Source organism: Pristis pectinata, chromosome 11, assembly GCF_009764475.1.
Source record: "Pristis pectinata isolate sPriPec2 chromosome 11, sPriPec2.1.pri, whole genome shotgun sequence".
Lineage (NCBI taxonomy): Eukaryota > Metazoa > Chordata > Chondrichthyes > Rhinopristiformes > Pristidae > Pristis > Pristis pectinata.
Window position 1 is genome coordinate 45,786,105 of NC_067415.1, and position 27,603 is coordinate 45,813,707.

At 39.4% G+C, this 27,603-nt stretch overlaps 1 protein-coding gene across 2 annotated transcripts in view; it reads right to left on the bottom strand.

The window, feature by feature from the left end:
* LOC127575938 (NADPH oxidase 4) overlaps nt 1-27,603 on the bottom strand; it is a 119,938-nt gene that overhangs the window by 17,037 nt on the left and 75,298 nt on the right. For both annotated transcript variants that reach the window (XM_052026200.1, XM_052026201.1), the window contains 2 exons: nt 12,683-12,743; nt 10,629-10,710 (listed from right to left, as the gene is read on the bottom strand). In XM_052026200.1, the coding sequence (XP_051882160.1) occupies nt 10,629-10,710; nt 12,683-12,743 (143 nt within the window). The remainder of the gene's footprint in view (nt 1-10,628; nt 10,711-12,682; nt 12,744-27,603) is intronic.

Below are 27,603 nucleotides of genomic sequence, written 5' to 3' on the forward strand. Positions count from 1 at the left end.
TAACTTTTAATCCAAATAAACTACATCAGGGTGAGTGTACCCAAAAATGAATTCATTTCAAAAAATGTTGAAGTGTGGCCTATTACAATTAATGGTTCTTCCCAACAGATTTTATTTATACCATATGTTTTCTTTAAAAAGAGCTTCAATGGTGTTGTCAACTAATGTTTTAAATTCATAAGTTGGTTTGCTACTAAATGGACATGAACCCATTTACCACTGCAGACTACATCAGAAAGAGTTTAACCTTTCCACATTTTGTCCAGGTCATTCTCAGTAAGTAGAAAACACCATGGTAGAAGTTTATTTGATGTGAAAAAAAGTGTGATATTTCAGGTTTGATCTGACGATTTTAGCAGAGAAATTAATTTTCTGCCCTTTTTGCAGCAAAAATTGCTCTAATCCAAAAATGGACCAAAATTGGCATCCAGCTTTCACCAGCACATTTTTTGGGGAACTAAAAATAATTGGATACTCAGAGTCAGCTTGCCAGACTCCACATCACCAACTGAGCTGACTGCCTGGAGAATGGTGATCCCCACATAGGTCCTGAGTAAGCGGATGGTGGGAGGAGAAAAAATACGAGTTGAAGAGGTATGCTTACTCCTTTCATGGGTGATTGCTTTGCTTACCCTTATTTAGCTGTTGGATAGAACAGAAAATCAATTATTGTATTTACATCAGTTCATGTAGCTCACTGCTGTTTGTGAGGCCTTGTTATGCACAAATAGGTGGCCTCATTTCCTACAACAGTTCAATGGCACTTCATTTGATGCACTGTTGTAATGTTGTAATACCATAATGGTATGCAAGACAAATTTTTCCACTGTACCTTGGTACATGTGACAATAATAAACCAATTTAAAAAACATCCCTCAATCGTGAAAGTCAAGCACTTCTCTTCCATTCCAGGGTAATAATGCATAAAATTGTAAATGGAGTTTTGGAGCATTTGGTTAAAACCTTGGTCTAGAAATTCCATTGCACAGTGCAATGTTTTAGAACTTTATGATGAACCCAGCAATGGCGAGGAGCACGGCAATGCTTTTAGTTCCATCGGTGCTAATCATGAACATAAAAGTGAAATCAAACAGCATGAGACACTCATTAGACATCACTTAAACAAAATTGTTCTGTGTAGATGAGGCTGGGGAAGAGTGTTAATTTGCACATTGAAGGCCCGATTCCTCTGTCTGATAGTTTCCTCAAAAAAAATCACTCCCAGCCAAACTTGCAACCAACGTTCTGCACTTCATCATTCTGTGACACCCCTGGATGCTCTATTTTTCACTCCCAACACAACTGATTACCTTATTTTGAGCTCCACTATCCACACTGGGGAAAAAGCCCTTTTTGTGGATTTAAACATGCAAAGCATAACAGAGTCATGGAGTCATAGAGCTGGTACTTTAAATGACAACTGCAAGTAACCCTTTAGTGAGGTTATGTGGAAAAACAATTAAAGAGAAGATGATGAGCATATACAGAGGAATAAGTTACAGGGCTACAAGATAAGAAGTGGGGAATTAGATTGCTTGGATTGTACTATTGGGAGCCAGCATAGGGCCTAATGGTCTACTTCTGAATAGGTATTATTGTCACATGTACCAGTGCTGGTGAATCTTACCCAAAATTGGCTTGGTCTCTCACACAACACTGTTTTAGCACACCTTTACAGAACTGTTATTATTTCCAGCCCACGTACCCTCCATCCATTGCAGAAGGAACTAGAAAAGAAACTGAGCGACTTTGCACTGACTACTTTCCCAATAGGTAAAAGAGTATATATTTCAACACTTCAATAACATGTACAATGGAAGCAATGTCTGATTTAGGACACTTGAATTTCACTCGACCTTTGGGCCAAGAGACACAACATCAGGGAATGCTGTACTTTGCCTAAGCACGCACCAAAGACTGGTTCTTTCCCTTTAATGTATTCTATCTCTCCAGTTTCAAATGAAAAGGTATTGGGGAGATTTCTCATGGCTTCATTTCAGGAGTGATGAACAGGCAGATAAACATTAACAGAATGCCCCCATGTCAACCTTCTCATGGATGCAGACTAAGTGTGCATTTACATTTTACCTTATTTTGTGGTTCATATTTCCTGCATGCACTTGTATTAATGAAGTCTGAGGCTTATTTTTTAGGTCTCAACTGTCTTCAGTGTGGTTTATTTCTTCACACCAAGAAAGCATTTGTGTCCTTTTAACAATAGAGTTATCCAGGCCAATTTGAATGTGTCATTAATGTGAAATACTTCTAAACTGATGTACTTTGTCACACTGAATGTTGGTGCCAAGGGAACTCCTACCCACAACAGTCAGTTTCCACTTTAAACCATGATAAAAATGATACATTGAATATTGTAAATAAAACTGGAAAGTCCCGAGAACACTCAGTTTAATTTGCAGAGTAAGTACATTACGTCATGATAATAACAGATAGACTAACTTACACTCAAGGGGAAACTATTTTTCTTAAGTCAATTATTCTGAAGCCTATTGGGAAAAAAATCTCACAATAAACCCAAGTCATACTGGTATCAATGTAGCAACAACACATTATTTTTGAACAGATGTTGCCACTTGAAAATAGAGGTCTTGGTGACCATCCCAAAACCAAAGCTTCCGTGGCTTAGAGATTAGTACTTGTGCTGAATAACACCCATTTTTCAGATTCTGGCAGAAGCTCCCACAACTCTTGCTCCAGTGAACTTTTAGCCTCGCTTTCCCATTATATCAATATGGCAGATTAAATATGAAGGACCAAGCATGGTATTCCTCTACACACAAAAAAAATTAAGGGAAGAATACATTCTATCTTAGAAACCATCTGAGGAGACTAAACACAGAATAGGTTACCGCTTTGCAAAATACTATTGTTTAAATCATAAGTGTGGCCCTCAGCTTTCAATCACAATCACTTTAATTCTCTGTATCATTCCTACTCTGACCTCCCTATTCTCAACCTCCTCCACTGTTCTAATAAAGCTAAATGTAAATTCAAGGAATAATACATCTTTTAAGTAAGCAGAATACAACTTTCAGAATAACAAGTTCATGAATTTCAGTTAACGATTCTGTCATTCCCATTTACATTACCTCTGGATCAAAGTCAACTTCTTATTCCATCATCCATGTTGTGATTTAATCTCTCCTGCCTTGCACCCTATCACATACCTTCCAGTACTTTCTCCCCTCTCTTCATTACCCTTGCATCCTAAAACTTACGTAATTTCTAACTTATTCCATTTGTTGAAAAGTCTAAATGTTGATTCTGTTTCACTGTTCACAGCTGTAGCCTGACTTGTTCAATAGTTTCAGCATTTTTCTTCAGATTCTCAACTTCTGCAGTCTTTTGCATTTAAATTGTTGAGTAAATGCCAAAAGATAATACTGTTGACAACACCATCAATCACTTTGCACATGATTGAGAGGAGACTGAAGCCTACTGTTCTTTGAGGTCTTAGCTGACCTTCTACCCTGGTGCCATTCTCTATCACTATCCCCATAACTCTTTATTCCCTTAACGTCCAGATATCTATCAATCTGTGTTTTGAATTAACACAGTGACTGAACCTCCATAGCCAAATGGGGTTGAGAATTCCAAATGATTGAATTTATTTTGTCGTAAATGGCCTACCCCTTATTCAGAACCTGTGCGCTCTGATCCTAGACTCTTGATCCCTGCAACAAGCCTGTCAAAACCTTTATACTTGAAATGTGAATGAAGTCACTCATTCTGTTTAACTGTTCCTACCCAAAAGTTATTCAAACAATTATGACTCACCCAAGCTGCACAATTAGTTGATGTTGTGATGGGATCAAGGGCACTTACACCAAGGACGGCGTCACAACTGAGGAGTTCTTCGAGTACATTCATTTCTTTTGGCTGTCAGTGGAGCGGGGCTTGGGTACTTTGGCCATACGTAACCGTGATGGTGCTGAAGAATCCATGCATGTCACGGCTGTCAGCCAGTTGGTGAGCCTAGCGTGCTCTTTACTCACCATCTGTTACTTCAATCATAGGTTTTACAGCTGAACCTCTGCCTGCAGGTGTCTGCAGTCATTTCTTTTATCTTGAGGCAAGAAGATGATTTAAATCCAGAGACGAAATGCACTTGCAATTAATTATTCCTGGATTTCCTGGACATTCTCATCAAACCACTCCTAGTTGTTCTTGGTAGAAAATCCAGATCTCTTCACGAATGTTAATATGGTGAAACTCAGGGCAGTCTATTAACTGTGAGTGCTCTTCATCTCCTCTTGGTGGGGAGTTGACAGGTTGTCTGTGAGGCAATGAAGAACTACCGTTGTGGGGTCAATTACAAGTTTTCACGTTGGTTTTCCTGCAGAAATGTTTCTGTTAATGCTGGTGCATTGAGGCCAAACTAATGCAGCTAACAGAGCAGATTAGAAGGTAACAGTTATCCATAGTTACATGTTGTGGGTCTTATATCATGTACGATGATATAATCTAACAGATGCCAGTGTTTCGAAACAGGGTGTTGATTATTATCAGGAGAAGGACCCTGTTAATGTTAATCTTCCATTCTCCCTTCTTGCTGTTCATATTGCCAGAGAGCTGCATCTTTTCCCACCTTTACTTTGAAATTGCCTGGGGGGATCAGTTTGCCTCCTTCTGGGATACAGACCAGACTCTATCAAAATCAGAACTGAAGTCCATACATGGCTTCCAAGGTTGGGGGATATGCATTGATATCCATAATATGGCAATCTTGTCATCATGCCTCACCAGAAACATTTTGAATAGACTACATTCCAACTAAAAAACAAGGTCTCCAGAGCAGACAGTATACTTGCTGAAATCCTAAAACTTGAGGGTGAAGAATTTCAGCCATGAATCCACAACCTCAACATCCACCTCTAGGAAGAGCAGGATATATTAAAGGACCTCAGGGGTGCTGTAATCATGACCATCTTCAAGAAAAGAGACAAATCCAACTGTATAAAATACAGAGGGTTTACCCTGCTGTCTGTCACCGGAAAGTCATTCACCACCTGCTCCCAGTGGCCAAAAAGCTGCTACCCATATCACAGTGTGGATTCCTTCCATTAAGAGGCACAGTAGACATGATCTTCACCATGTGACAAATTCAATACAAATGCAGGGAGCAGCATCAACCACCATATCAGGCCCCTTTCTACCTCACTTAAGTCTTTCATTTTGACAAGTGAGGGACTGTAGAGCACCCTCCTAAAATGTGGCTGCCCACAGAAATTCACCATCTTACATTTGTTTCATGACAGTATGTAAGCCATGGTTATAATTAAAGGTTCCTCAACAGAACAAATCTCAGTGCAGACTAGGGTCATTCAAGAGTGCATCATTGCTCCAACACTTCTTTCAATCTTTTTCACTGCAATGCTGCATCTCACTAATGTTCACACTGGAGTGGTATTAATCTATATGACTAATGGAAAGCTACTCAACCTACATCACCTTCACTCCAGCAACAAGATCATCCCAACCTCGGTAGCTGTTGTACACATACGGCACTTGCAATCACACGTGTTCGAAGGCCAAATTCTAAGCCACTGGCGATTTGTTCACAAAAACCTTACACTCAAACCAAAGTACTCTATCAACCTGCCCCCACTGTACAGCACTGCAGATCCACAATGAAGGTTCACGTGAAGACCCTGGAAAATGTGAACCACTTTCCACATCTCAAGAGTCGGGTCACAGCAAAGGCTGGCATTGAAGATTGAAGATAAAGTTCACCATCACCTTGATTGTGCCACTAGAGCCATTGGCCAACTGAGGAAAAGTGTGTTTGAAAATCAAAACCTCAAAGCCAGCACAAAAGTCAACATCAAATAGGCGAAGTAATCCCTGCCTTCCTGTATAGATCTGAAGCTTGGATTACTTACATAAGACACCTCTAGGCATCAGTGCTGCCTCTGTAAAATCCTCCAAATCCACTGGAAAGAAAAGTGAACAAAAGTGAGCATCCTCTCACAGGCTTACATCGACACCACTGAGGCCCCAATTACACTCGGTCAACCCCTTTGGTAAGGTCACATCATTCATATACCCGACATCAGACTCCCAAAGTAGAGTTCTGTCAGGGGGAAAGATTACCAGGAGGAAATGATGGAAGGATGTTCTCAAAACCTCCTTGAAAAATGCAACATCCCAACCAACCTTTGGGAATTCATGGGCTACGGCTATTCAAAATGGAGAAGGAGCTTTCAATTTGGCACTGAAAACCTTGAGTCCATGCACTGGGAGCACACGGATTTTCAGCATAAATGACAGGAAGAGTGCACCTCTTCAGAAACTATCTACCCACCATCCCACGAGCACTTCCTGTCTCACCTGTAGTAGACTGCATGTCTCACATTGGCGATATTAGTCACCTGGCAGCCACAGAACCAGAGTGGAAGCAAGTCATCCTCAATCCTAGGAACTACCTAACACCATCAAATGGTGGAGAGTGCTATCGCTAAGGTATCCTAAACTGCTACCACGATCGTTCACTTCGTATCTCTCCAGCAGTGCAACAGTGACACTTTTAAAACCCATTTCTTCAGTCAGTAAACTAATTGTTACGATTTTGATTTGTGATTTAGTGATATACATTTCCATAATCACCTCTCTTTTCTCAGTTACATATTGCTTGTCAAAATTCAGTCAGAGCTATTTAATGTTCAGTGAGCACAGGCTGAGGTGATAATTGCTCAGGAAGCAAAGCTTCAGGGCAAAAAGACTAGAAAGACAGCAAACTGCTGACAGGAAAACACCACATATTTTCCTTTGTCTGCTTGGATTTGAACTGTGAACACTTCTATTGAGTTCTTGATCGCACGTCATGCAGTACAAAGAGGGTAGCTGTCAGCTCATATCAAGTTACCACAAGTCGAAAGGGAGGAGAGGAATGCAGTACATGGAAATAGAGCTTTCTGACATAACTCATTGCTGCATTAATAAATAGGGTGGTCATTTTCAGAAGCAATAACTGAAGCTAATACTTTGAGATGTGGCTCATCATTTGAAGTGTCTCTTCTATTTCCCAAATCTTTTTCTCAGTTCATCTACCCCATGAGATTCACTTCGGGACTCTCTAGAGTTCTTTTCTGCCATCTAACTCTTGGCATTGTTTCCTCTCACATTTCCTTTCCTTGGAACTCCCGTCACAGCAACAATCTGCCATCATCACTTTTCTCTTCAAAAAGAAACTTGCCATCATCCCGGCAAACCACTGATCCATCCCCAGTCATCCTTTCCTCTCATAAATTTGAGAGATATTTCCTGGAACTCCATGTTTGAATCCCTTTTAATCCTGCTCCTGCTCTCTAATGCAGCATGAAAAATAGGTATTGTTGTCAAAAATGAGATCCTGAGTGACCCAGGCAAAGGCATGCTAATATTCCCTGTCTCCCCAAAGTCTGCAACTTTTGGCATAATTGGCCACTCCCACAACTCCTCCCTCCCACTGTCCTGCTGGGTGGGACAGAATTTGTCTGGTTCCAATCAGGTCACTCTGTTCCCTCAAAGATTCTCCTTTGGTACCCTGTTATTTCTCATCCATATAGTGTGCCTTAGCACAAATTGGTGACCACACCCATCTCTATGATGACAACATCCTATCTCATGATGTCAACATATCAACATATCAACATGATATCAACATGGTATCAACAGGATATCAACATGATGTCTCCTATCTCTAAACTGGCAGATCGTTTATACAGTACTGGATAAAAGATACTTTTGCTCAATATTGGGAAGCAACTTTTCTCCTGCAGCCATTTTCACCATCCTTCTCCCTGGGAAATGATTGTACTGAATAATATCAACCAAATCTCCTGACCTTCACTTTCCACTCTGAGTAACATACCCAACTTTAGCTCATCATGCACTGAGAACATCATCTATGCTTTTGTTATCTGTATATTTGACTATCTGAATGCATACATATTTGGCTTCCTCTGTTCTGCACTCTGGTACTGGAGATCATCCAGAAGCTCTGTTGTTCATGTCCTGACTCCTAACTCACACATTGTCCCATTTAACCATACTTTTGTGCTTGCCGACTAATACTGCTTTCCAGTAAAGCAATGTCTTAAAATTTCCTGTTGTTTTTAGATTCCTTCAATGGCCTCAAGTTTCCAGATCTCCTCCAGCCCCAAGACTCACCAAGATACTGCATACCCACAATTCTGGCTTCTTCAGCATCCCACTTTTAATTATTCTACAACTGATAGCTGTGCTTTCAATTTGCCAGGACCCTAAAGCAAAGGAATTCCTTTTGTTATTTTTTTAGTCACCTACCCTGATACCTCTGTGTGTCTAAGCATTAAGTTCATTTGCTAATGTTTCTCTGAATTGCTTTACTATGTTAAAGATACAATATTTTTTTGTATGCAGCATGTGCTGTTTACTACAGTAGAGTAATGAGTAGTTAGACCTTTTTCAGATAGCGATGGACAAATAAGTTTCATAAAGTGGGCAGGATCGTGTGAAAAATTTGAGAGTGATCTGTTGCATAGGTTATCAGCTATTTAGCACGTGAACCAGTTTTGCTGATGGCAGAAACGTTAAAAGTAGTCCCTGATGACATTATTTAGACCAAGATATGGTTTTCTGAAATTTATACTTTCAGTGATCCACCTATCCATATACAATAGAGAGCCTCTCTTGCTGTGTGTTTCAAATCATTTTCTGTTTTTGTTTCAGATTCCAAATATCAACAACATTTTGTCTCATTTAAAATGAGCCCTTAGGGATGTTAGGATGTGCACTTTATGAGATGTATAGGATGTGCACTTTATGAGATGTATTTAATGTTCAGAGGTCAGTCAGCATCTGTAAAAACAATTTAATACTTTAGGCACATTTCTTCCTCGTATCTCAAGAAAGGTCAATGTTATAATTCTATCTTGTCGTTTTCTTTTATTCATGGTGACTGACCTGTTGAATATTGCCAAAATATTCTGGGGTAGGTTCCAATCTGATTTGTTGCTTTTTTAAAAAAAAGACCCATTTAAAACCACGTGAAGCTAGTTGAGGGCATTTCTGAAATTGGAATCATACAGCACAGAAACACCCTATCCAATCCAACCATCAAATACCCATTTATACTAGTCCATAGCTCTCTATACTTTGGCAATTCCAGTGCTTGTCTGTATACTTCTTAAATGTTGTAAGAGCCTCTGCCTCCACCACCTCTCAAGTAGTGCATTCTTTTCAATTTTCTAGTGTTAAAATATCATTAAGCTATTAAACCACCTATAACATCATAACCAAGTCCAATTCATCCACCACACATTTGGACTTCCAGCAAGTATTATTGGAAAATACTCTGGAAGGAGGACTTTGGCTTTAGCACTTCAGAGATAGGGCAGAGACGGAAACATCCGATTATATTGCTCTGCAATGGCTGACTTCTGCTTACTCAGCACATGCTGAACATTGAACACAGGAGCTCCTTGCGCTGTATATCTAAGATAATTGTAGGCAAATTTACTTTACAGCTTCTGAAAGCTAAAATAAAGCATGGAAAAATTACAGGAAACTGGAATGAAGGCAAAGGTAAGAGAGACACAAGAGGTTGAAGCTGCTGGAATCTGGAGATAATAAGAAATAAAAAAAATTTTTGCCAAACCATATATACTTCATATATACTAATTAGTTATACATATTGAAAGATGGTTTTGGAAACCTAACATTACTGCACCTAAAGGTGACATTGTCAGCATTATGTTCTTTCAGGGGAGATGTTAAACTGTGTACCTGCCTGTTCTCCAGGTGAAAGAATACATGAAAAATCTTTTCTTTCACACAGGTATTAAATTAAAACCTGATTCAAACTTGATCTATGGCCAATATGAACCTGAACTGTGTTCAAGCACTTACAATATTTTCCATACCCAACTCAGCCCAGTTACTGCGAAAAATATAAAACAATCTCAAACAGGCTATTCACATGCAGTTATATTATGCAAATTATCCTGATTTAGGTAAAGTACTTATCTGGGCCAGCAGGGCAAAGCACAGCCCAAACTGAGCCTGAATGCTTTTTAGAATAAACAAATTTCTTGTCATTACCATATTGCTATTTGTAGAGGCTTGCTGCGCATAACCTGCATTTCCTACATCATAATACCTATACCTCATTGCAGTACAGTACTTAGCAATGCCCTTGAAGAGACATAAATGACACTACATAAATGCAAATATTTTGTTTTTACAGTGATTCTTTAACTTGATTGAAACTCCCAACTAACATTACATGAAAAGCTCCAGGATATAATCAATTACAATAGGCTAGTTTTAGTGGGAAATGCTAACAGTTCTGTAAGTACCTTCTGGAAGTTCCCTTCACAACTACCAGCAAGTTTGGGATTGCAGCTTGTGCAAGCATGAGCTGACTGGCAGATGTTCACCAGTATTTTCCCAACTATGCTCTGCCTCCTCATCCTATCCCACCCCTTCTACGTGTTGATTTGGTCCAATTATATCACACCTGCATAGACTCAAATCCCAAATTATGAGGGATCAACAACTGCTATTAAAAAAGCATGCATAATATTGAAATGACCAGAAATGAAATCATCTTTAGTTCTAGAAGAACAGTAACATTTATTCAGACTTACTTCGGGTAATTTCTCTGTTGCAGGATGGGCAGGATCTCTGCATCAATGTTTGTTTCGGACAGCAGCAGCTCCCTAAACCTTTCTGCAAGAACAAAGATTTTTAAAAATCCGAAGTATTTCATTACATCCATTACGTTGTTTATGCTCAATACTGAACTAATTTATTGCAATATAATGCACAGCAATTACAGTTTTCATTCCATACTACTACGCATGTAAATTCCATCACAACATTCCATTTTCCTTCATGGGTTGTTTAGGTAATTTTTGTTTTTCAACCCTTAGTCTGTTATTGGAAAAGCGTTATGCATTAATGAAATATCTGGGGTTCTTTTTCATAAAATACAGTATGAATTCAAATGTAGCACAGTTGATACCACTGTCATCCCTGAATTAAAAACTTACTTATTTCCCACTCAAAGTGAGTACAAAAATAACTTAAATATAAAAGTAGGTTTGTTGGGAGTATACAGAAGGGTAAAAGAAATTTGTTGCACTTTGTTAATATGCTCACGGCAACTATCCATCCTGGTTAAGATCACCTGTTGAGTTTTCCAGTTCAGTGGTTACCAACCTACCATTATGTTATCAATTAACATAAATGGTTGGAATGCATGGGACAGTACAAATTGTATACCGATAAGTATTCAAGTGAGTAATTTCAGGTGTCAAAAACCACAATCACACAGGAATGGGGTATTGAAAGTGCAAATATTTAACTGTAAGAACTTAATTTTAAATAATAAATTTTGAATCAAATTATAAGATAAGATTTCTTTATTAGTCACATGTACATCGAAACACACAGTGAAATGCTTCTTTTTATTGTGTAGAGTCTTCTGCGGGCAGCCCACAAGTGTCACCATGCTTCCAGTGCTAACATAAGCACATAGACACAATCCACGTGGCCCACTGCTCATTACCAGTCTTTACAGCTCATATGAGGCTCCTCCATCCTATTTCATCCAGCCCTCTCCATATCCTTTTAAAAATTAGGTTTTTTGTATTTTAAGAAATTATTACCTTTCTATTAAAAGATATTTGGAAAAATACAGTAATATAAAGAAAAAAACTAAGCCAAAATCATAGATGAATGATTGGCAGAAATGGCCAGTTCTAATACAGTTAGAAAGGAACAGCTATTTTTCCTCAGGCTGTGTTGGGCCTAGATGTGGCAGCGTAGGAAGCCACAAAGAGGTCAGAGTAGGATGGGATGGGGAATTGTGCCACTTTATTCCCCATCCCACACCCACTCTGACTTATCTGTTTGTGGCCTCCTCTCTGTGCAACTAGCTCCAACACAAGTTTGAGGAACAACACCTCATCATCCGTTTGGGCACGTTGCAGCCTTCTGGGTTCAACATGGAATTCCCCACCTTTAGGTTACACGCTCTTTCTTTCTTATATGGAGTGGGCCAAAGGACCTCTTTCCATACTGTATCCCCTTATGACTTTGTATATCCATCAGGAATGAACAAAGCTACGTTAGGATTCAACTAACATAGATGACAGGAAACACTTAGCAGGTCAAGAAGCATCAGTGGAAAGAGAATTCATCATAGCTTGAAAACGGAGAAAACATACTTCCTGCAATTTGAAACCATATTTGATTTTTCATTTTTCCATTCTGACGAAGGGTTAATAACTTGAATGTTGATTCTTTCTACTAACACGGGCTTGATGCATTGAGTATTTCTGCCATTTTCTGTTCATGTTTTGGATTTTCAGCACTGCAATTTCTTGCCCTGATAAGATACAGTGAGGGTTGCACAAAATCCAAACCTAAGCCTCACAATGTAGTCAGAAGGCAGAAAGTTGAAATGCGCCCAAATAGTTTTTATATAAAAGTCTCTCCTCAGCCTGGAAGTTTCTTGAAGTTCATCAATACTTATGAAACAGAAACTGTAAACTGCAAATTATCTTAAGAATTACTTTAACTACTGAGGATTCAAAGAAAGATTAAAAGGAGTGAATCAAAGTTGTGTAGTTTGGTTAGTGGTAAGACTAAAGAAACATTACTATTAATGAATTCAGTTGTAAAGTTTTGGACTTACCTGTCCAATCTCCGAGAACACGGAGGTGAATGCCAAATGTTCTTCGGTTTTCTGCAGGGTTCTAAGAGATAAAACATAGGGTAGCGTAGTGAAACATTCTGCATCATTTCACTCTAGCAGCTGTAAACAATTCAAGATAGTCACTGAATTAATTTTGGAAAACTATCATTGGGAAATTTCAGGTGTTAGCAAGATTTCTACAATGGTGCTCAACACATCAGGCTATGAAGAAAACAATCTACCACTGGCTCCCACTCTTGGTCACAAAACAATATGCGTAGAGAGCAGCTGAGGACAGGGTCAGCTATTCCTGATTTCTGTTCTCTGTCCTTACATCAAAATTACCATTTCGGACATGAAAATATCCATTTAAGTCTGTCAGCAACTTCCAACTTCAGAAAAAGAGGTAAGAAAATAGGGAAAGGGGAAAGGGGAACGAGCATTGGCTACATTGAGGCAACACCTTGGGAAAGGAAACAATATTCCGATTAATGTACTTTAGTACTTGTCATTGTTCACATATGAAATTTGCACTACAGCCTTCACAATTCAGCAGTTAATAAATGAGCATTTTATTGTTAGAAACCATTTTTATTTTGCCCTAATCCATAGAAGGCAGTTGATAATAGGATAACAACTAAAGTTCCCACATCACCTAAGAGCCCCCTTAGTTATCACACCTTTTTCCTTTGAATTTGGATAAAAGTGTACATGAAATAATACAAACAGAACACAGTTAAAATGCAATACTAACAACAAAACTGTAAAATAACTATACCCCTATTAAAAAATTGAATCTGAAGATTTTCTCTACTGAGACTGCTGTAACTTCACTGGAAGATAATAAAGTATCATCTTGAGTTATGTACTCCACTGTTGTTTTCAAGGAGAAGGTAACAAAACATTTAGTTTCAGCTCAAGCTCATTTATGTCAAAGTGGTGACCACAATCTCTGGCATCATTGTTGTTCCTTCTGTTTTTCCTGTTTGTGACACAGTGACAGTGTTGATGCTTTCTGACACCTCAATCATCAGTAATTCAGCAAATATCTCTCTTCTTATTGCATATAATGCATTGCAGTAGTGAAATAAGAAACATGGAACTTCTGCCTCAATTTCATATCCTGTCAACCATTTGCAATCAATCTTTCACAGTTCGAAACGTCCTTTCCATCAAACCATTTGTGACTGATTGTTACAAAACTATGCACGCATAGTTAAGGGAGCTAGGGCTTTACTCTTTGGAGAGGAGGAGGATGAGGGGAGACACGATAGAGGTATACAAAATATTAAGAGGAATAGATAGAGTAGACAGCCAGCGCCTCTGTCCCAGGGCACCAATGCTTAATACAAGAGGGCATGGCTTTAAAGTAATGGGTGGGAAGTTTAAGGGAGGTTTTTCACCCAGAGTGGTGGGTTTATGGGATGCACTGCCTGGGGTGGTAGTGGAGGCAGGTATGTTGGTCGAGTTCAAGAGATTGTTAGATAAGCATATGGAGGAATTTAAAATAGGGGGATATGTGGGAGGAAGGGTTTAGATAGTCTTAGGCGTGGTTTAAAGGTCGGCACAACATGGTAGGCCGAAGGGCCTGTATTGTGCTGTATTTTTCTATGGTACACCTGACTCCATCCTTCCAAGGAGTTCAGCAAACTCACCAATGTAACTGTTTCCATTGTTCACCATAACTAGCTCTGGAAGATCACATAAAGCAAAGATCATTCTCAGCTTTGAGATCATTACTTGAGCTGTAGAAATATCCATAAGAACTGCTCCTATCCATTTACAATGTGCATGTACTATGATGATCATCATTTTTCTAGAAAATTGACATGTCGCATAAAGCAAAATGTTTGTGGTTATTGGTGGTCAATCTCCCCAGCCACAGGACATCACTGCAAGAATATCTCAGGGAAGTGTCCTTAGCAAATCCATCAACAATTATGTATCAATATCTTTCCTTCCATTATAAGGTCAGAATTGGGGATGTTCATCGATGAGAGAACTTTGTTTAATTCCAATTGCAACTCCTCAGCAAATGTCTGCATGCAGCAAGACAATGGCTGAATAGTAGCAGCAACATTCTAACCACTTACCCTTGACTATCAATGGCATTACCATCAGCAAGTTCCCCACCATTAACATCCTGGGAATCATCACTGAGCAGAAACTCAGCTGAACCAGATGCATAAATAAAATGGCTTACAAGAGCAGGCCGGAGGATGCATGTACTGAAGTGAGTGTTTCACCTCTGACACTTCAAAGTTTCTCCACCATCGGCTAGGCACAAGTCAGGAGGGTGAGGAGATGCTCCCTCTTATCCCAGTACTTTTCCTTTAATAACATGCAGGTGCGGCAGATCATTTATGCTAAGGATCAGCGATTAGCTATGATTGTCTCATTCTGTTTGCATTTCCTATATTTGTGCTATAAATCAGAGCCAGTAGTTCACCAAGCAACAAATAATCAAGCAAGGTTAGTTTGCACAAGAAGTAGGTAGGACTGTATCCACGGGTTTTACAATCCTTTTAAGACCAGATTGCCTTATAAAATAGCTTTCTGAACATTCTCAGTTTTGATGTTACTTACAGTCAAAAACTGTTGCAAAAATCAGGAACTACAATGTTTTTCTTGCTCCACAACCATCACTCTCTCCCAATCTCTCACATTTTACACATTATGTACTTGGTTAAGTGACAGGCAAAACAACAGAGTATATTACATGTCCTTATCAGACTCAGGCAGTGGATCTTGAATGCTCTGACAACCTTTGACAGCTGTTAAAGCTTATTTAGAATTGTTAAATATCTCTGATGGGCAAAAGCATTAAAATCTATTCAAGTATATTTCAATAATTAAAAAAGTCAAAAGCTATATAAATGTACTTAAAAGCATTTTGAAATATTAACAAATAATTAAAAAGAAAAAATAAAGTAACCTAATTGAAACAGTTCCCTTTACTTTTTTCCCCACAAGCCTGGTGTTCCCCCCTCCCCAGCCCCCATTCAAACAAATGCAATTGTTGCTTCAGCCTTCTCTTCAGTATATCAGGGCTCTACTGTTAAACTCAATAGTTAATCCAACCACAAACTGAAAAGTCAGCTTCAGAATTTCTCAAATGTAGAGGTCTAACAGTTGCAAAGTGAGTGCATCGAAGCCCCTTATTAGCTGAGGGCTAAACAAATGATAGCCAGTGGTTCCCTTCAGAACTGCCAGCTATCAGACAAATTTGTCCAGGCCAAGCTCATCTTAATTAAAGGAAAAGATTCCTTTACAAAATGGAAAGATCACTGCAAACATGTCTTCAAGTAGATTTACATTATTTACTTAAGAAATAAGAAATTCCATTGTGGGATTGTAAAAGCTAACATCCTGGAAGTAGACTTTAAGTTGTTGGTAAAATAAGATTGGATTCAAATGTTATTTCTTTATTCCTGGTTAATGGACCTAGCCACAGTTAAATTCTCACATTGTTTATAATGTATGAAAAAGGCTGCGTTATTCTCACCACTGAAAATGTGTGCTTCAGAACACTTTGTAATAAATTGAACTGCTAAAACCATCTGCAAACATTTAAAAGAAAATTAATTCACAGAAAGAAAGATTCTGGGACAAAGACCAGAGGCTCCCAAGGGGTTGCACGCACTGAGGAAATCTGAAAATATACACATTTCCTTAGATGTGCTGCTCATTTAAACACCATGGTAAAGACTTCTCTGCTAAAGTCATTTCACAGCTTGGGTTTGTTGTTATAATTTGGGACTCATGTTAATTCAACCAGTTGACAAATAACTCAAATGATTTATTACCCAAAAATATTACAATATTGAACTTAACAGCTCCCCAGACTAGGAAATAAACAGAAATTTCTGGTCAGTGATACAGCCTGCCAGCTAAACAGATTCATTTCATATTGGGATTTTACTTTGTGCAATATGGGTATATTTGTTCCCATAACAGTCACTGTACTTAAAGTAATTGATTCCAATGTAAAAGCTTTTTGTAAAAACAAAAACAGCAACCAACAAGATGCTAGAGGAACTCAGATGAAGGGTCTCAACCCAAAACATCGACTGACCATTTTCCTGCACAGATTCTGCCTGGCCCATTGAGTTCCTCCAGCATCTTGTTTGTTGCTCCAGATTCTAGCGTCTGCAATCTCCTGTGTCTCCAGATTTTGTTTAAGATGTTTAAAATTGTTTATATTAATCAATGGTTAACTGATATCCCTCTAAAGATAATTTCATTCTTGACCATAAATAAAAAAGATCTTTTATTACAGGAAATAGCTAAAGAATAAGTTCCTCAGAGTTGACTGCAGAGAACTAAAATGAATACATTTCTACTAATTTAGCAATTAAAATGTTAAAATAAACAGGAAAAATAGAGATCTCTACAGTAATTGTGCCCCCTGTTCATGGAGTAAACCTGACCCAGAATGAGAATGTTTCCTTGGAGTGCCCATTAAGAACACATAAACCTGATTCACATAACCAGAAAATATCAAAAGATGACAAGATGTATTAACAAGATGTGGGAAAGTTCTCTTGATTGGAAACAATGTTGCCTGGCAGAAGTCCATTACATCCCATTTTTCATAGTGAAAGAAGCTCCCAAGAGGGTGGTAAGCAAAATGTTGCAGAGACTAGGGAAAGTTTAGTCTTTTTTCATACATGAAAATAAACTGACATGAATATTAACTGAAACCCCATATGGTTTACATATGGTTCTGATTGCTATGAGATTGTGCTGTTGTATAGAAAAATTATATTCTCACGAATCCTGATAAGACCTCACATCAAAACATTTATATCTGATTCTCCCTTCCAGCCTCTACTTCCCTTCAAACCCACAGAAATGAAGTAATCAAGAAACCTGATCAGTGGGACAGACTTATTTCAGATGTCTTTTCTTGTCGAAGCAAAGACCTTAACAAGAAAACAAGGGTAAAATACTGCAGATTCTAGGCATCTGAAATATAAACAGTAGGTGCTAGAAATACTCTGCAGACCATACAACTTGGGGAAAGAAATGAAGTAAATATTTCTAGTCCACGATCCTGCATTAGAACTGGGAAAAGCTCCAGATGAAATGAGTTTTAAGATGTAGAAAAAGGCAAGGATGGAGTGGGGGAATGAGAAGAAGAAGAAAAAGGAATGTCCGTGATAAGTGGAGTGCAGGAAAGAATGAACAACAGAAGAATGGTGAGAAAAATTCTCTGAAATTAATAGACGAATGTGGAGTAAATGTTGGATATCTGAAATCTCAAATATAAAAATGCTGGAGATGCAGATTATTTGAAATTGATGAACTCAGTGTTGAGTCTGGAAGCACTTGACCTTCCACAAACAACCATGTTACAGCTGCATGTGAAGAATAACATTCATTTAAGAGGTCACAACAGAAATATTTTACACTCCTGCAACTAGAAATGAAAACCTCTTCAGGGATAGGTATATCTCTCTAGGTGGCTCTTAAGATCATTAAAATGTTTATTTTCCAAGCAATCATGTCCTTCACATCTCCCACCACTCACACAGCATAACCTGTTTTTCCAGTACTAGTGAATTTATCAGTTTCCCTTTGCAAAGGAGCAGGCAGCAACAAAAAACTGTGCATGTGGCATACAGTAAGATTCTTCAGTGCGCAAGACAAAGTGCAGTTTAGCTTTGCTAAATTTGTGCATGAGCTAGTGAGTATAGAAATAGAAGGACAGGTCAGATGAATACAAGGCTGGTGCAGGAGGATGGGTTATAAGTTCCTGGATCATTGGGACCATTTCTGGGAAAGATGGGATCTGTACAGGTGGGATAGGATGCATCTTAACCAGAGTGGGACCAATATCCTTGCCGGGAGATTAGCTGGTTCTGTTGGGCAAGGTTTAAACTGAGATGGCAGGGGGTCTCAGAGTAGTTGTTCAGATGGTGAGGTACAATCACATTGAGAAATAGTTAGTAAATACAGGAGGCAGAACAAGCAGGTAAGTGAACATCAAGGGAATTCAAAGCTAAATTGCATCAATTTTAATGCAAACAGTATAATTGGGAAAGTAGATGAACTCAAAGCTTTAATTAACACAAGGGTCTACAATATTGTTATCATCACCGAGATGTGGTTGACAGATGGATAAGACTAGCAACTCAATATCCCAGGGTAAAAATCTTTGGCAAGACGGACAAGCGTGTAAAAGGGGAGAGGTACTGCACTGTTCGTGAAAGATTGCATTACTCCAGTATTGAGGGAGGATATCCTAGAAAGCTCCCCAATCGAGGCTAAGTAAAGATTAGAAACAGAAAGGTTGCTGTCACTTTGTGGGGGTGTATTACAGACATCCCAACTGCCAACAGGAGATAGGGGAACAGATATAAAGGCAGATATCAGAGAGATGTAATAAAAACAGGGTTATTGTACAGAGGGATTTCAATCTCCCAATTATTAACTGGGATTGCCTTAGCACTAAAGGCTCAGAGGGGGCAGAATTTGAGGTGTCTCCAGAGAACTTTTGATGCAATAAGTACAAACACAAAAGATAGAAGGAACATTATTTGACCTTATTTTGGGGAATGTAGCTAGTCAAGTGGAGGGAGTGTCAGTGGAGGATCATTTTGGAGATAATGACCATAACCATGTATATTTTAAATTGGTTATGGAAAAGGATATGAGTGGACCAGTAATAACAGTCTTAAATTAGGGGAAGGCCAATCTCATTAACATATGGAAGGATCTTGCAAAGGTAGATTGTGACCATTAACTTGCAGGTACTTCTACATCTACACAGTGGGAAACATTCAAAGGAAAAATAACAAGAGTTTCAGCCCCTGTGTTCCTCTAAGGGTAAAAGCCAGGGGCAACAACTACAGAGAACCCTGAATATCGAGGGTTATTAAGGTTGGATAAAGAGGGAAAAGGAAGCTTATAACAGGTATTGGGAACTAATGACAGGGGAGGCCTATATGAGTATAAAAAGTGTAGGGAAGTGCTCGAAAAGGAAGTTGGGGGTCATAAAAACTGCAGTCAGACAGGATTAATTTAATCCTGTTCTATCTATATATGTAGCTGTCTTATATATATGGCAGAAGAATAACCAGGAAAAAATGTTGGGCCCATTAGGGATAACTGGGGTAATCTGTGCATGGACCAGAGGTATGAGTCCCACATGGGAGACTGGTACAAAAGGTTAGGGCCCATGGGATCCAGGGCAAATTGGCAACCTGGATCCAAAAATGGCCTGGCAATAGGATACAGAGAGTGATGGTAGAGGGTTGTTTTTGTGACTAGCCTGTGACTAATGGTGTTCCACAAGGATCAGTGCTGGGTTCCCCACTGTTTGTAATATACATGAATGACTTGGATGTGAATATGAGAGGAAAATCAGCAAGTTTGCAGATGATATGAAGATTGACAGAGTTGTTGACAGCGTGGAAGGTAGTCTTAGACTGCAGAGAGATAGCGATGTGTTGGTGAAATGGCTGAAAAATGGCAGATGGAATTTAGTCCAGACGAATGTGAGGTGATCCACTTTGGGAGCACTAATGAGGCTAGGACATACATCATGAATGTTAGGGTCTTAGTGGGTACTGAGGAACAAAGGGACCTTGGAGTACAATCCTTTAAGGTGGTAACACAGGTAGATAACATGGTTAGTAAGTCATGTCGGCTACTGGCTTTCATTAGTCGGGGCAATGAAACAGAATTAGTTAGATCATGTTCCAACTTTATCAAACCTTAGTCAGATCTCAGCTGGAATACTGCTTGCAGTTCTGGTTACCAAGCTATATGAAGGATGTGGTGCTGGAGAGGATGCTGATGCAATTCACCAGGATGTTGCCTGGGACAGTACAGTTCTTTTACGAGGAGAGACTGGTGAAAATAGGTATGTTCTCCCTGGAGCAGCAGAGGTTAAGAGTGGATATGATTGAGGTATATAAAATTGAGGTATAGATAGGGTAGACTACAGGAAACGTTTTCTCATATCAGAGGTAGATAAAACTAGAGGACATAGATTTAATATAAGAGATTTAAGGGGACTTGGGTGGGATCTTCTTCATCCAGAGAGTGGCAAGCATCTGTAACACCTGAGAGAGTAGTTGAAACTGGGTTGCTGATAGCATTTAAGAATTGTCAAGGTTAGCACTGGAACTGCTTAGGCATAGAGGCTATGGACCAAGTGCTGAGCAAAGGGATTAACATGGAAGAGTGCCCAATGGTTTGTGTAGATGAGTTGGACTGAATGGCCTGTCTCCAATGCTGTATGATTCTAAAATTACCATATTGGCCTGACTGAACATGTGCCCATCCTGACACACCTCCAATCCTGAAACAAGTATTTTGAAAACAATGTTATTTTAGAATAATTATTTTGAAGGAATAAGAATCCAGATAGATAAATTAGTTTTGTAAAAACAATAAGAATCATGACTTAGTATGCTGTTAAACATTCAGTCAAACTTCATACAAAATGGTGCAAAGTTTTCAAATCATTTAAATTATTGAAGTTCTGATCAGATCAGTGATTTATTTGCAGTTTATAAGGAGAAGGCTACAACAGTGCAGTCTGTGGGAGAGCAAGTATTCCTAAGAGAAACTTATAGATTTCTTCCTAACTTCTGGATTTCCGCACTTAACTGCACATGTGCATACTCTAAAAGTTCCTGTCAGAATACCTAAGCACAGATGTTATTCTCATTGTAAATTTCACTGCATAAATTCTAATGTTTTGTACACATCTTGCTAAAATATTGTAGAACTATGTGGAAAGGCAAGGGAATGGAATTGGCCAGATTGTTCTTCAAAGAGCCATGGATTGAATAACCCCCTTCTGTGCTGCAATGATTCTATGAAATAAAGCATCTATCCCTTTTGTGATTCTGTATAAATCAAATAATCACGAGAAAGATTGTGTGCTATTAATAGCAAAATCATGAATGTAATACCAAAAGGAACGTCAGTGCAAGAAAATAGGAGTCTTTGTACTGAGTGGTTTTGAGATGCAACTCCTTAGCTTCCATCCCATCATAGACCTTCCTTGTATTTTTTTCTCCCACCATTTCTGTCTCTGTAGTTGCTCAAAACCCATTATATCTTGACCTTTTAAAGATCTGATGAAATATATTTTGTTTTTCTTTCTATAAATGTTCTCTGACCTGAAGATTCAAGATCTTGTCTTTTTATTTCAGATTTCCAGTATCTTCAGCATCTTGCAATTTTTTTTCTTACATTAAATTGTTTGCTGAAGAAGCATGACCTTCTGGTAAAAACTTTACCAATGTCAAAAATTTTACCAATAAAAATAATTTTATATCAGCTTTATGATAAAACTAAAGGGCTTTTGACTCTGACTTTAGCTATGCAGAAGAGGACCTAAAGAGCAATTCAATTATAAAAGATCTCATTCAGGAATTGAAGCTACTCTTGTGTTCTAGTTTGCTTCTCCAGGTAAATGAACTTCCACCAAAATAATGATTATCAAAACAAAATATTCAAAATTCTTCCATTCACTTGCATCTGCAGGCTAAAACAGCACATTCATCAAAATATACCTGCTGATGAAAATACTTATTTTAAAATTAGTTAACAGCTACTTGACTAAAATGAGGAACTACCAGAGAGTAATTCTTAATTACTATTTTGTAATTAGTTTACCTTTACACTGCAGGCAAACACTATGTTCTGAAAAAAAAATTATACTCAAGCTCAAAACTCCTGAAAATGAGCAAGAAAGAAAATGAAAAACTGAATTCCAAAATAGACTGAAAATTGATTTGATGAAAATGAATACTTGACATAATTCAAAAGAAAATATTAATGACCTAGAATTTATGATCAAACACTGGAGATAATGGTGCAGCAACTAACTTATGCATGACTGCTACAGCAACCCCAGGTGAGAGCAAATTCACGATTAAACACAGAAATACAAAAGCTGATGTTCAAGATGTGCCATCTCACTTTCAGTTTTGCATAAATGGCATCTCACTTGCTTAGTCATCATTGAAATGCATTGAACAAAATGATGCTAGACATACAGATGTTATTCATATTAATACTCCAACAAGTTTCCAGTTTTTTTTTGGTGTTAGTAGAACGATAAATGTTCCAGGTAACTTGTTAAGATTAAAGGGAGTGCAGGAAACAATGCCCTGGTAAATTTCAAGCAAGCATGAGAAAGAGAACCAGGTGAGTTTCAAGGGAATATGGGAAACAAAACCAGGAGCACAGGAAAAGGGGCCCTGGTGAGATGCTAGAGATTACAGAACCTATATGTGAAACGGAGTGCAGGAGCCTGGATCCCGGTGAGGTTAAAGGGAGCAAGGGAAGCAGGAATTTGGTCAGTTTAATGGGAGAGGGGAACCAGGTCCCCAGTGAGTCATATGGGAGTGCAGGAACTGGGGCTCCAGTGAGTCAGGTGGGAGTACAGGAACCAGAGCTCAATTAAATTAGAAGGAGGTGCAGAAAACATCACCCTGTGAGCCAGATGCTGAGCCATCAGGATTTCTGAAAGTCAGATAGCAGATTATTGGGGTTTTACGGTGAAAATTATTTTACGGTGATTATTTTACATATCTGGTTTCACATCTACATGCTAATTTAAAGTACCTTCCTAAAAGCCCTGGTCTGGGAGGATGAAAGCTCTACAGGTCCTCCGCAGCTTATGAACACCTGTACATACAAATGAGCATTTAGAAGACCAGTGGGATGGATTTGCTGGCTGCTGCGGGGCTGCAGGCATCTTCTGCCAACTTGCAAACTGATGTGAATAACTGCTGTTATATAGGACACCAAATGCATGATCTATTGTGGTTTCAATATCACACAGTAAACATGCAAATGCTACACAGCTGACACAATATACACCACAATTTTAATTGCAAAAGCAATTCAAGTGGAAGCAGATCTCTCACGGCACAGTAGTGTAGCAGTTAGCGTAACACTATTACAGCGCCAGCGACCCGGTTTCAATTCCGGCTGCTGTCTGTAAGGAGTTTGTACATTCTCCCCATGTCTGCGTGGGTTTCCTCCGGGTGCTCTGGTTTCCTCCCACATTCCAAAGACATGTGGGTTAGGAAGTTGTGGGCATACTATGTTGGCACTGAAAGCATGGCGACACTTGCGGGCTGCCCCCAGAATACTCTGCACAAAAGATGCATTCACTGTGTGTTTCGATGTACATGTGACTAATAAAGATATCTAAATCTAAACATGCTGAGGTTGTGCCATCTTCTAGTTTACGTCAGAGGCTGGATTCCACAACACAGACAAAAGCAACGCATTAGCTAGTTGTTACAGTGGCCCATGAACATCTGCCAATGGCTAAAGAGGTTTCATGCTTATCAGCAATCCTTGTGAGTTCAAGCAAACTGAGAATCTAGGCTCCAAAAATGTACAAGCAATCCTTCACATTAATTGATCCTGTCCTGCACAGCAATCAAACACTTGTTCTGAAATATTCTATCAGGTACAGGTATGTATATTATAATACAAAGTCTGTAGCGCAGCCATCCAGGCAAGGCATATTTCTGATAATTCTAGTATTTCCAGTTATACCTTATACTATCTACATTCTGTTCCTATGGTAGCTGTGCATTTTTCATAAGTACACCTTCCAATGTCTCCTCTTTTCTGGTCAGAGCAAGTTTGGTGCTCATATTGGAGAAACTTCCTCACAAAGCTTTGGTAAGGTGCATGATGTTGATATCCCCTTCCCTGATGTGAGGTAATATCTGGCATCTTTTATAGGAGATCAGCAATGTTGAATAACAGCAATGATATCAAGCTGGCTAAGCAACAATCTACTGATTAATGGCAAACAAGTTAGTAATAAGCCATATTTCTGAATCTGTTTGGCACACTGAGCCCTGTCTCGTTTACTGTACAAACATGGATTAAAGCTGAAGTTGAAATATCAAATTTATTCTTTTTTATGTTTTAAAATCCAAGGAATTTTGAAATAATTATTCTGAGGGTACTGTTGCAGATACGAAAATTGTTTAACACGACTAATGGCATAGTGTGACTTATAATAGTTATCAAATTCTTTCAGCAGTTTTGAGGACTGGGCTCCCTCAGTGCACTGCTGAAGGCCCTGTCCACTATTCACTGGTACCTGAGGGCATACTTGATTCATCCACATGGGACCTACCAAGTTCAGATGTGGGGAGACTGTTCATGCTTATTTTGGGCAACAAGCCTGGTGCAGTAAGATTTGGCCCAATATAACTCAAACTAAAATTCCTAACTAACAAAATTGCAGAAACAGGAGAAAATAGTAAGCAAGGTGGATAATGTTGTTCTGTTGTTTAAGAAAGGTAGCAAGGACAAGCCAGCGAACTACAGGCTGGTCAGCCTGACATCAGTAGGTGGGGAAGTTACTGGAGGGAATTCTGAGGGACAGGATCTACCAGCATTTGGATAGACAGAGTCTGATTAGGAGGAGTCAGCATGGCTTTGTGTGTGGGAAGTCATACTTTACGAATCTTTTTGAGTTTTTTTGAAGAGGTAACCAAAAAGGTAGATGAGGGTAGGGCAGTGGATGTTGTCTGTTTGGACTTTAGCAAGGCCTTCAACAAGGTCCCGCATGGTAAGCTGATTTGGAAGGTTAGTTCCCATGGAATCCAGGGAAAGCTAGTTAGGTGGATTTAAAATTGGCTCAGAGGTAGGAAGCAGAGTGTAGTGGTTGAAGGTTGTTTCTTGGAATGGAGGACGGTGACTAGTGGTGTGCCGCAGGGGTCAGTGTTGGGATCCTTGTTATTCTTTATTTATATAAATGATTTGAATGCGAATGCACAAGGCTTCATCAGTAAGTTTGCGGATGACACAAAATTAGGAAGTGTTGATCGTGAAGGTTATTGTAGATTACAGGGGGATCTTGATCAGTTAGGGAAGTGGGCTGAGGAGTGGTAAATGGATTTCAATACAGATAAGTGTGAGGTGATGCATTTTGGAAAGTCAAACTAGTGCAGGACTTATACTATGAATGGTAGGGCAGCAGGGAGTGAAATGGAACAGAGGGACCTAGGAATACAAGCGCATAGTTCATTGAAAGTGGCATCACAGGTAGGCAAGGTGGTGAAAAAGGCATTTAGCACACTGGCCTTCATCAGTCAGGGCACTGAGTATGAGTTGGGACATTATATTGCAATTGTATAAGTCATTGGTGAGGCCACATTTGGAGTACTGTGTACAGTTTTGGTCACCCCGTTATAGGAAAGATGTGGTTAAGCTGGAAAGAGTGCAGAAAAGATTTACAAGGATGTTGCCAGGACTAGAGGGCCTGAGTTAAAGGGAGAGGTTGGCCAGTCTGGGTCTTTATCCCTTGGAGCATAGGAGAATGAGGGGAGATCTTATAGAGGCTTATAAAATCATGAGGGGCATAGATAAGGTGGATGGTAGCAGTTTTTTCCCCCAGGGTAGGGGAGTCCAAATCTAAGAAGCATAGATCTAGGGTGAGAGGGGAAAGATTTAAATAGAACTTGGGGGGCAACTTTTAAATGCAGAGGGTGGTGAGTGTATGGAACAAGCTGCCAAAGGAAGTGGTTGAGGCAGGTACACTAGTATCATTAAAGAAGCATTTGGATAGGTACGTGCAGGGGTGGGGCTTAAAGGGATATGGGCTGAATGCAGGGATTTGGGACTTGATGGATGGGCACCATGGTCGGCAAAGACTCGTTGGGCCAAAGGGCCTGTATCTGTGCTGTATTGCTCTATGACTCTAAGTTAAGTCCACAGATAACATTATAACAGAACAATCAACTGCCTTTGCTGTTTTAAATGTTTTCTGTCACTCAAAGAACAAACCACTTCAAAATTCTTATGAGCTGCTGCAATACCTTGAAACATTAATGGAATATTTTGAATTTAGATATGAAAATGCTCACATATAAACCATGCTCCATATGGTCCAATTTCCTTTAGTTGATTAGATTTCACCACATAGATAATTAATACTTTCACTCATGAGGAAAGCGCGCCAGTATCTTTACTTTCTTAGGAGATAAAGGAGGTTCAGTTGGTCACTGAACACTCTAGTAAACTTCTACAAGTGTACTGTTGAAAGTATCCTGACTGGTTGCATCATGGTCTGGTACAGCAATCCGAATGCTCAGGAATGCAAGAAGCTGTAGAGAGTAGTGGAAACATTGAGCAATTCAGGAGTATCAATGGAGAGAGAAACAGAGTTAACATGTCAAGTTGATGAGTCTGTTTTCACTCCACAGATGCTCCATTATCTTTTAAGTATTTTCACCATTTTCTGACTTACTTTCAGAATTCCAGCTCAGCAGTATTTTGCTTCTGTCAGATCAAATGCCTGGTCATTATTCACTGAGGGATCCTTTGCAATTTACACCGCAAAAAAGAAGCCAGTTAGTTCATTGTGCCCCTGTTTGGTACTTTGCTGGACCACTCCAAACTGAATTTTACTTAAGGCACTGGAAGCTTGAGGCTAGACACAGATTAGAGGACCAACACCTCATATTCCGCCTTGATAGTCTCCAACCTGGTGGCATGAACATCAATTTCTCTAACTTCCAGTAACCACTCCCCTCTGTCCCCCTTTTCTCTCCTTATCCTAATGGTCCCCATCACCCTTTCTCTTTCCCCTCGTCCACCCTATTGGTCTGCCCATCATCCACACATTCCTCCCTCCATTCCTCTCCTCACATCCTTAACTTTATTCCATGGTCTACTGACCGCTCCAATCAGATTCCATCTTCTTCAGCCCTTTGTCACTTCCACCTATCACCTCTCAGCTTCTGACATCATTCCCACTCTCCCCTCCCTCACCTGCCTATCATCCCCCTCTTACCTGGGTCCACCTATCACATGCCAGCTCTAGCCCCACCCCTTCTCCCCCCACCCCCCAACCACCTTTTTATACTGGCTACCTCCCCTCTTTCTTTCCAGGCCTGATGAAGGGTCTCGACCCA